At 44.8% G+C, this 10,905-nt stretch overlaps 1 protein-coding gene across 6 annotated transcripts in view; it reads right to left on the reverse strand.

Annotated features, from left to right (window-relative positions):
* Positions 1-10,599, reverse strand: part of LOC147321506 (protein NLRC3-like) — a 55,828-nt gene extending 45,229 nt beyond the window's left edge. The window contains exons 1-4 of one of the 6 annotated variants that reach the window (XR_015130970.1): positions 10,401-10,599; positions 3,978-5,212; positions 866-895; positions 67-200 (exon numbers count right to left, since the gene is read on the reverse strand). Coding sequence is in view for 5 of the 6 variants with exons in the window: in XM_086305496.1 (XP_086161622.1) it covers positions 67-185 (119 nt within the window). In the remaining variant the exon portion in view is untranslated. The other 5 variants (XM_086305496.1, XM_086305500.1, XM_086305498.1 and 2 more) reach the window with 5 other exon arrangements.
* Between the last annotated feature and the right edge of the window lie 306 nt (positions 10,600-10,905).

Below are 10,905 nucleotides of genomic sequence, written 5' to 3' on the forward strand. Positions count from 1 at the left end.
CATAGACCCGTATGTGTGTGTGTGTGTGTGTGTGTGTGTGTGTGTGTGTGTGTCAAAAACACTTACTTTGGTTCAGCACTGAAGTATGGAGATTCTTCTTTGGAACAATCACTCTTCACTGCAACATAGCTGCATCCTGGAAACTCTGCTGGTCCCTCCTCTTTCTTCACATCATTTCTTTTCATCTTCCCTGAGTCAGCCTGAGAGGGAAACCGACTGTGAGTGCCAAACAGAAAGTCTCTGACGCTAACAGGTGGGGCTCTGTGATTGGTCCACTTGAAGTGACTGAACCAATGAATAAAGAGCAGGGTTTGTTTATCTTCACCCAACAGCTGCCTGTCTCCTGTCCAATCACTGATGCAGGATTCCTCAGCCCACTGAGATCTTTGTGAATACAGAAACTGTCATCTGTTTCACTAAACAAGTTTTAGCCCCTCCCCTTTTTTAGAAAGCTTTCTTCTAATTGGCTGATCTCACAGAGGGGTTAAACACAAAGTGCACTGACGATATACGTCTGTCGCCTCTGCGTGACACTAAACATATGAAAGACTGTGAGTCTGTAAAGCAGTCTGATCTTTGAGCTCACAGGCAATCCTGGGTTTTCTTACTGATTACGTATAACACTGAGCTCCTTATTAGAAGCTCTGGACATGTTTGATATGAACAGAAAACAGGAGAAGAACAGATCCACAGAGACTCACAGTCAAGTTTGATGTTGGTGCCAGGAGCTGACGACATCACTGATAAAAATCTGCTGTTAAACATGAGCGAAGGAGGGGTGTGATATCGACGGGGTGTGTGTGTGTGTGTGTGTGTGTGTGTGTGTGTGTGAGTGAAATAAAAAGAAAGCTGAGAAAACACTAACCTGCGTCCTCTAAGCTCATGTGGCAGCTCCCTTTAGTCCAGGAAGTGATTCAAACATGTGTTCAAACAGTTAGAGCATGGGGGAGGGGCCATCAACAGCAGGAGGAGGCGGAGGTAACCAGGCAGTGTTTGTATTAGTGGCACAGACAGACTCGAGCATTCCTTCAAAGGCTGACGGTTATCAATAAAATGCAGACTTATTTTACTTACTTTTATTCACCCACTCGTATAACCAAACACCAACAAAGTACAAAACATGGGAATAAACACATTAAACCTCATCTTTATATAAATTAGTATAAACAATTTGTGATCATTTGCATAATGAATGCATATTTGTTTCATGAGTACCATCACCACAGGAGAAGAAGAATGGAAAGGCATTAAAGAAGAAAAAAAATAATAGAAAGTACACAAAAAAGATGTACACGCCCTGTACTACCATTGTTTTTGTCAATGGTGACCATTCATCCATAAATCTGTTTAGCAGTAATTTTTCCCATAATTCCCAATCTTCCCTCAACCTCTCCAACAAACAGCACCGAGCAGGGCAGAGATGATAGAGACACATAACAAAACGTACCTCAACGTTTATAAAATATATACACTTCACGCAACAAACACAGCAGTACTGTTCATCCAAAATACTTTACCTGTTCATCTGTTTAGAGGCAGTCACCCTCTACAAAGTAGGCAATAGAAAGAACATATATGTCTTTGTATTTTCCATCTTTTCTACAGATATTAAAAAGTTTGTACAGAGTGTCTGTACCTTTGCCAACTCTGCTCTGATGAAATTTCAGATTAATTTTTCAGATGTGACAGTGGGATTGTGAAAAAACCTTGGATATCAATGAAGCTCCGCCTCCTACAGTTTCCTGTACTTCAGGTTAGTCGAACAGAGCGCCTGTTGCTTGTTGAGGAGTCATCAAGATCAGGTATGTAAAGAAGAGTTTTTTTCATTGTCATCAGAGAGTTTTATGCTAACAGTCACAGTTAACATTTGAAAAGACAAATGTTCATTTACATTGAACTTGTTTTCATAATCTAGCTGAATAGATGTTCATTTTCATGGTTCAACTGTAGAACATGTCCTTTAGTGTTGGTGAAAGATGTTTGGGATGAAGATTAGAGGACATAACATTAAACTGAAGCTATAAAATCCTAACATGTGAAAAAGTATATATCATGTGTGTAAGAACACTTATCGAGACATTATACTTTGTAAGTATTTCAAAATCTGCCATGAAACTGTTGGAAAAACCACAAAAGTGTATTTAAAAAAAGTATTTATATAGTCTTTTTTTTTTCTTGCCTGTTCCGTTTGGCTCTTTTGCATCAGAATTATTGTCTAAAGGCGAAGAAAGCTGCCCAACGGATTTACTTTACCAAATGGACCGTCCCAGCCTTGCTGTAATGGTCTATTTGATTCACCTTTTATTGTTTATTTTATTTTATTTTCACTTGTTAAATGCAGACTTGACTGGTGAAAAGAAAGGGAAGAAAGAAAGGGAAAGAAAAACAGCAGGTAAGAGGGATGGGGATAAAGTGCAAATAACAAAAAACAACAAAATAAGCAGACATAAAATACATATATCAATCACCTGGATCACCTGTTGAGAAAGAAAAAAGAGAAAGCAAGCAGAAGAAAAAAAAAAGAGCAACATAATAAACAACATCACGATGATCTCTGGGAATGTAACAGTAAATATTAAATATTAAAGATTATTGTGCAGCACGTAAGATCGATTGCGCACAGTGTGCTTTGAGGTAGGAGCCAAAAAGGGTGTAGTTTGTGTGTGAGAGTCCCCGTGTGTACACCTGTGAGCATGGATGCGCTTGTATTTAAAAGGTTCCTTCATGTAATGATCTGCTAGGGGGTGTGGGGCACCACAGCCCCGTCCTCCAGGGCATGAAGCCGGTATGGAGGAGATCAAGACTCCAGACATCCAGAACACCTCAGACCCTCAGAACACAAGACACCAAGGAAGACCAACAGAGGGGCAGCCGCGCCACTATCCCAGAAAGAGCTGAGGAGAGTCCCAGATGAGGGCTCACTTGGAGGGCCTGAGATGTCCCTAGAGAGGTGGCGTCTGATACCCAACCTGACATATAGACACAGACATATAGGCACACACAGATACAAACATCCATTCCCACCCTCATGCTCTCATATGCAATTACTCAACACTCACCCAACATGGAGACAGACATAAAGAGACACTGTACACACAATCACACTCCGCAAGCGTACTCTAAGCCCCAGGTCTACGTACCCTTGCCCCCCGGGGGGGGGAACTGCACCTAGACCCAGGTGGTGTTACCCTTTTTCCTGGGGTGGAGAGAAGCAGACCCCGATCGGGCGGCCATCTCCTCCTCCTAGCCCCCCGCTCCAGCAGGCCGCAGAGAACGGGGGTGTGTGAAGACTCCAAACCTCCCTCAGCCCGCTCAAATGTAGTGTTGATGCATGTGTGTTCTAAGGTGCATTTAAAACCCAGGAGGGCTTGGAGCCACCTGCCAGAGAGCAGCAGGTAAGCGCATAGCCCCTCCTGATAGCCCTCGATGTCTACATGTATTTAAAATTGAGAGGTGGGCAATGACGCCAGGGGTCAGGTTGTAAACCCTGATGGTCTTTTGGATACCCTGCAGTGTGCCCACCCCAAGATCCTATATGTATGTGTTATGAGAGTGTGAGTAATGTGAATGTCTAAGTTGTGAGATAAAATTGAGGCAGAGAAAGCCAAAAGGGGACAGAGGGGGGGATGCCTCTCCTGCACCCTGGTGACACACCTTTACCCCAAGGCCCTGCATGTGTGGGTGATTGTGGTGGAGCGGGAAGAGGGAGGCAGCTGGAGATGGGGAGGGAAGGGAGGGGCACAGAGCCCGGGACAGCCCACCCGACCCCACCACAGAAAAAACTGCACCCACCCCATCATCCACTCATCTTCCAGACTACACAGGACAATAGATGCCCGGGCTGAGATCTTCCTCCACCTCTCCTATATCTCCCGAAGAGAGGAGACCTCCTGCAACATGTAACAGCCTCCCCCACCAGTTGAAGAGTCCCCCAGGTGGCTAGATGCACAGATGTGAGAAAAAAGTATATTCCTTACTGTTGGGGGGAAGGGAGCGCCATGCATCGCAAAGACCAAAGTCGCTCATATACTGTTTGATTATATTTGTGGACTGCCAATTACACTGAGTTCCCGCTGTATTGAGCCTATCCATTTCTTCATTAGTCGAAGGTTGAGGTCGCCTCCAAGAACAAGTGTGCCATCTAAGTGTTCAGAGAGTGCACTGAAAAAAACGTGAAAGAATGAGGGACCATCAACATCTGGACCATATACACTTGCAATACATAGCTTTTTTATCAAGTATAGATAGTTTAATGATTAAGAATCTGCCCTCTGGATCTATAACTGTATCGAGTACCATGAAATTAATATTTTTATGTATTAAAATTGCTACTCCCCTTTGTCTAGAATTATAACAAGCTGAGAACACATTGGGAAACTCAGGTGTTTTAAGTTCATTCGAACCTCTAAGAGGTCTGTGGGTCTCTTGTAAAAGGACAACATCTGCCTGTAGTTTTTTGAGTTGGTTAAATATTTTTAACCTCTTTTCTCTGGAGCCAGCTCCATTTATATTCCATGTAATGAACCTCAGTGCACCCATAGATGTGTGTGTATAACTAGGGATGTACGCTTTGTGTGTCGCTTAGACAGGTGGAAAGAATACATCACTTGTTCATAAATAAAGAGAAGGAGAGAGAGAAAAAAATGTGTGGCGAGATGCTCCCTGAGTCTGACTACGAGTCTGACTAGAGTGACGGTGTAAATTCTGCTATGATATCACACTTAAGATGCGATTTGATACTGGTAAGTTAAACAGATGTTAATGCAAGTTAGTGTGAGTGGATAGGGAAAGGGTGTAGCGGATTCTTATCTGGTGTGAGGTTAATACAGCCACGGAGTGATGTTGGGGTCTCGGTGGAGCTGTCCGTCCACGTACAGCCGGTCCACAGCGATGACAGCGCGGGAGCCCTTCTGGATGAAGCCGCGTCGGATTGGGAAGAGGACCCTGCGTCGCTCCAGGATCTCTTTTGGGAACTAGTTGTTTACGCTGAAGTCCGTTCCTTTTAATTCCCTGCCACGACTTTTCACCTGTTCCTTTTGTTTGAAGTGGCTGAATTTGGCCACAATAGGACGTGGTCTCCCGGTCGCAGCCCGCATGGGGCCGATGCGATGTACCCTATCGAAGGCGATGTTCTTCACCATGTCCTCCGGCAGCTTTAGGTGGGTTTTGATGAAGCTTTTCACCGTGGTCTCCGTGTCTTCTCCAGCGGCTTCTGGAATACCAGAAAATACAAGATTATCATGCATGCCACAAGCTGGTAGATCAATAGCTGTCTCTTTTATTTATTTATTTTTTCTGTTTAGCTGGGTAACATTGTCTGTGAGACATTTCACCGACTCCCTTAGCGTGGCATTTTCAGCAGCGAGGGTTTCCACCTGCTGCTGGCTGAACTCCAGGGATTCTCACAAGGATTTAAATTCCTGGTGAAGAATCTCCACCAAGGACAGGCTTGCATCAAAACTGGACAATCGCTTGTCGATTTACTCCAGTATGTTGGCAATATCTTTGTCTGCTGGCGATGTTGTGCCGGGGGAATCTGCCGGGCGACATTTTTTCGACGACGGCGTCTCAGATTTGGCCAGGGAAGATGCACTCTGAGCCTTCTTCATTACGAGATCCTGGAAGCACTGATTGATGTCATCTTGGAGAGCCTCTAAACTCTCCCCGCTGTTCTCCAGGGTGTTGGAGATGATTTAGACAAGTATTGTAAGTTATAAGACAATTGATAAGTGTATTTGGTAATACTGAGGCTTAAAGGAATTTGTTCAATTCTAAACTACCATTCGCTTTAATTTTCTGCCAAAATCTCCGGCGTCTGACGTCAGTTACAACATGAGTCGCTTACCTTGTCCGTCACTTACCTCAGGATCTCACTCCCTTCCATTCCTAAATATGTGTGCGACTGAGAGTTTGGAAAAATGTGACTGAAATATGTGAATTGTTTTTCTGTATTTGTTTGTGACTGTATTGTGAAAAGATGGCGCCGGTGAGGTCGGCTGCCGTCACGACTGCTCCGACCACCTTTTCTTTGTTTTTGTTTTTCAAGTTAGTTTTCAGAGTTTTTAAATCGGCAAAATCATCACCATTGGGTACATTAGGTATGACAGTGACACTCTTGTTTCTATTGGTATACAATGTACTTACAATTCGAAGTTTTTAACTCTGGATCCGAGCTGGCCGAGTGAGATCTTGAGGGAGAACAAAGGACAAGACGCGAAGTGGCGGCCGCGAGGGAAACGAGCCGGCGTCAGGAACAGGCTGAGAACTCGTGCACACCGCACACCTCTGCCTAGCATCCTGCTTGCCGCGTTACAGGACGCACTCGACGACGCAGACTGGGGCATGTTCAGGAACAGCTCCGATGATGACGTCAACGTGTTTACGGAAGCGGTTGTGGGATTCATCGGGAAACTAGCGGATGATACCGTGGAGACAAAGACTATCACAACGTTTCCCAACCAGAAGCCGTGGGTGGATAAAACCATCCGCGACGCTCTGAGAACCCGCACCGCTGCTTACAACACGGGACTCACGACGGGGGACATGGACCCGTACAAAACCGCATCATGGCCCCCCCACACCCTCTAGCAGATCATTACATGAAGGAACCTTTTAAAAAAAAAACAAAAAAAAAAACAAGCGCGTCCATGCTCACAGGTGTACACACGGGTGATCACACCCTCAAACTACACCCTTTTTGGCTCCTACCTCAAAGCACACTGTGTTCTGTTGATCTTATGTGCTGCACAATAATGTTTAACATTTAGTATTTACTGTCATATTCCCATATATCATTGTGATGTTGTTTATTCTATTACTCTTGTTCTCTTCTGCTTGTTTTCTTTTTTTCTTTCTCAGCAGGCGATCCAGGTGATTGATATATGCATTTTTTTTCTGCCCGTTCTGATGGTTTTTGTCTTTTGCCCTTCTCCCCTGTCCCTCTTTCCCTCTTTCTTTCTCCCCTTCTTTCCCCCAGTCAAGTCTGTCCCGTATTCAGTAAGTGAAAATAAAATAAACAATAAAAGGTGAATCAAATGGACCATTACGGCAAGGCTGGGATGGTCAGTTTGGTAAAGTAAATCTGTTGGGCATCTTTCTTTGCCTTTAGACAACAATTCTGATGGCAAAAGAGCCAAACGGGACAGGCAAAAAAAAAAACAAAAAAAAAAAAAACAGCGTCATATGATGTGCGGAAGGCGGTGAAAGAGGCGAAGCAGCGCTACGGGAGGAAACTAGAGTCACAACTCCAACAGAGTGACTCTAGGAGCCTGTGGCGGGGACTAAGGACAATAACGGACTATAAAGCACCAACAACCGGTATGACGAACGCGGCCGTGACTCTGGCAGACGAGCTGAACACTTTCTATGCTCGCTTCGAGGCTGCAGCTAAGGACTCCAACGATGCTAGTGCTAGCGGCGCTAACGGCTGCAGACAGGAAGATACTGCCAACACCGGAAACGTGCTCGTCATCTCCGAGCATGAAGTAAGGAAAGCCTTCAAGAGAGTGGAGGAGTCCAAACCGTCATCAAACAGCTCTACAGACACAAAAACGTGAAAATATAAACAACCAGACTATCAGCAGTGATTTAAGTACTTTAAGACCTGTGTGAAAATCATTTACAGTATATATCACAGAATTTAAGGCCTTTATAATCACAGAGCATACAGAGAAAAGTACTAAACTGAATCAATTTCAGCTTTTGTTTCTCATGATGTATATTGCATCAATAATTAAATTTCATTATCTGTATCTTTACCACACATGTGCCACACATCGGACTACAAACACGCACATTACCAACTCCGGAAGACGATCAAAGCAGCCAAACGTGAGTACAGGGACAGGGTGGAGCAACAGTTTGACAACCCTCGGAGTATGTGGCAGGGACTAAACACGATCACAGACTTTAGAGGGAAAACCAGCACACCGCAGACCACAGCCTCTCTGTGTGAGGATCTAAACGTATTCTACGTTAGATTCGACACAGCGAACACCATGAGACCAGATAGTGTGCGCACCGCGGATGACGTCAGTGCGCACACTGTGTCTGAGGAGGATGTGCGGAAGTGCTCCAGGAAAGTGAACGCACGCAAAGCTACTGGTCCGGACGGGATTCCCGGCCACGTCCTCAAGTCCTCAGGCTCAGCTGGCTGGAGTGTTCACACACATCTTCAACCTTTCCCTCTCTCTGTCTGTAGTCCCAGCCTGCTTCAAAATGGCCACCGTCGTCCCTGTACCCAAATCCTCCACCATCTCCTCATTGAACGACTGGCAACCTGTAGCCCTGACCCCCATCGTAAGCAAATGCTTCGAGAAGCTGGTCAGGGACTTCATCTGCTCTGCACTACCCGACTCACTGGGCCCTCTACAGTTCGCATACCGCCACAACAGGTCCACTGATGATGCCATAGCCCTGACACTACATACTGCCCTGTCACACCTGGAGAAGAGAGACACGTATGTGAGAATGCTGTTTGTAGATTACAGCTCAGCATTCAATACCATCGTTCCCTCAAAGCTGGACAGGAAACTGCAGGATCTAGGACTGAGCAGCTCCCTCTGCAGCTGGATCCTTAGCTTCCTGTCTGACAGACGCCAGGTGGTCAGACTGGGCAGCATCACCTCATCCCCCATCACACTGAACACTGGTGCTCCACAGGGATGTGTACTGAGCCCTCTCCTGTACTCACTCTACACCTACGACTAGCCACTAACAACTCCAACATCATTGTGAAGTTTGCGGACGACACTACAGTGGTGGGTCTTATCACCAACGGTGATGAGACGGCTTACAGGGAGGAGGTCAGCGCCCTGACCCACTGGTGTCAAGACAACCATCTCACCCTCAACGTCGCGAAGACAAAGAAGTTGATAGTGGACTTCCGGAGGTGCAGAGAAGTACACACCCCCATCACCATCAACGGCGCTGCTGTGGAGAGAGTGAGCAGCTTCCGGTTCCTTGGTGTACATCTGGCTGAGGATCTTACGTGGTCAGTACACACAAACAAAACAGTGAAGAAGGCGCAGCAGCGCCTCTTCTTTCTCAGGAGACTGAAAAGATTCGGCATGAACCCCCGCATCCTCAGGACCTTCTATCACTGTGCCATTGAGAGCATCCTCACTGGATGCATCACCACCTGGTACGGCAACAGCACCGCCTACAACCGCAAAGCTCTCCAGCGAGTAGTGCAGTGCTCTGAACGGATAATTGGAGGTGAGCTTCCCTCCCTCCAAGACATCTACAGGAAGCGGTGCCTGAGGAAAGCGGGGAGGATCATCAAGGACTCCAGTCACCCCAGCCATAAACTGTTCAGACTGCTTCCATCAGGAAGGAGGTTCTGCAGCATCCGGTCCCGTACCAGCAGACTGAGAGACAGCTTCTTCCACCAGGCCATCAGACTGCTGAACACGTCATAGACACCTCAGCTTCACTACTGGAACTTCAACATTATGCACTCCACACTGTATATAAATGCCACTGTTTTGCACATGTCTCACTCTGTATATTTTATTTTATTTTATTTATTGTTGACTCTATTTAATTTGTAAAATATGTGTATACACACACACACACACACACACACACACACACACACACACGTAGAAAAACATTTAGTATACACATCCAGAAATTTTTTTTTGCATATACTATTATATATTGTACATATATTTATTAGTTTCAGATTTAGCCATTCGTATATTTTGCCTGTTAATGTTATTGTATTTTGCACAACTGTTGCTTGTGAAGCTCGCACACAAGAATTTCACTCGCATGTGCTGTACCAATGTACCTGCACATGTGATGTGACAATAAAAGTGATTTGAGATACTGTAGGTTCAGTGAATGCTTACATTTCACTGATTAGAATATACTGGACATTCAAAGCTAAGATTCAGCGCACTGTGTTTAGAGGCTGGGATTGGATGAACTCATCATATATACAACCTTTGATCATCATTTATGTCCAGTTGAGAATTAATCTGTGCACTCACATATTAAATGAACTGAAATCAGTAGTGTGATCTCCAGTCTTGATATATTGAATGAGAGAACTGACAGCTGTTATTTTAATCAGCCTGTCTCAGTTGTTTTAACTCTTAAGTATCACAAAATAATGTGGTAACATCTGGACTGACGAGTTTACTGTCAGCATTTTAATCCTAGTTTAAAGGCTGTAGGCTGCAGCCGTTGCTCTAACACTGTATGAATGTAACAGGGCTCAGTGCTGGTTCTAATAGCCTGACCTGCTTCCAGCTTTATTTGTGAAGAGCACAGCAGCTTACAAAACACGTAGCTAGCTCGTACAGCTGCGACGTAAAATTTTCATAAGCTAAAATGACCTTAAAATAACGGGGCTACATGCGGTGATGCTAGCGTTAGCCATGTTAGCACGTTACCTTCACAGGTGGTCAGACTGCCTAAACAGGCACTCAGTCAGAGGTTGGGCTCTCTGTTTCGCTGCAGGGTCCCTTCATCCTTCACATATCCGTGTCGAGCCGAATGTAAATCCCGAGGCTGAACGGCCTTTGTACAAGCACACAGGCTTCTCAGCAGGGCAAAGCTATGAGCTAGAAAAATCCAGGCTGGCAGGCAGCCAACATCTGTCCAACCAATCAGAGAGTTCCTTACATCCCACAGTGTGGCTAATTTGAATAGCAGCAGGATTTTTAAAATGAAGTTGTTAATCCAACTGCTAATCCACATGTTAATCCCTGAGCGAACAGGGAAATGGATTTTGAAATGCAGTTTATTAAAGTGCAATTCGAAAAAGATTTTTGAAATGAAGTTTATCAAAGTGGAATTTGAAAATGTTTTTGAAATGAAGACTTAAAAAGCATTTTAAAAATCAGTTTATTAAATTGGAATTCAAAAATGAATTTACAAATGCAGATTTTGTTCTAC

This window comes from Aulonocara sp. 'chitande type north' Nkhata Bay, linkage group LG9, assembly GCF_057382095.1.
Source record: "Aulonocara sp. 'chitande type north' Nkhata Bay isolate Kocher_YH1m ecotype deep benthic linkage group LG9, A_spYH_male_GT1.1, whole genome shotgun sequence".
Classification (NCBI taxonomy): domain Eukaryota; kingdom Metazoa; phylum Chordata; class Actinopteri; order Cichliformes; family Cichlidae; genus Aulonocara; species Aulonocara sp. 'chitande type north' Nkhata Bay.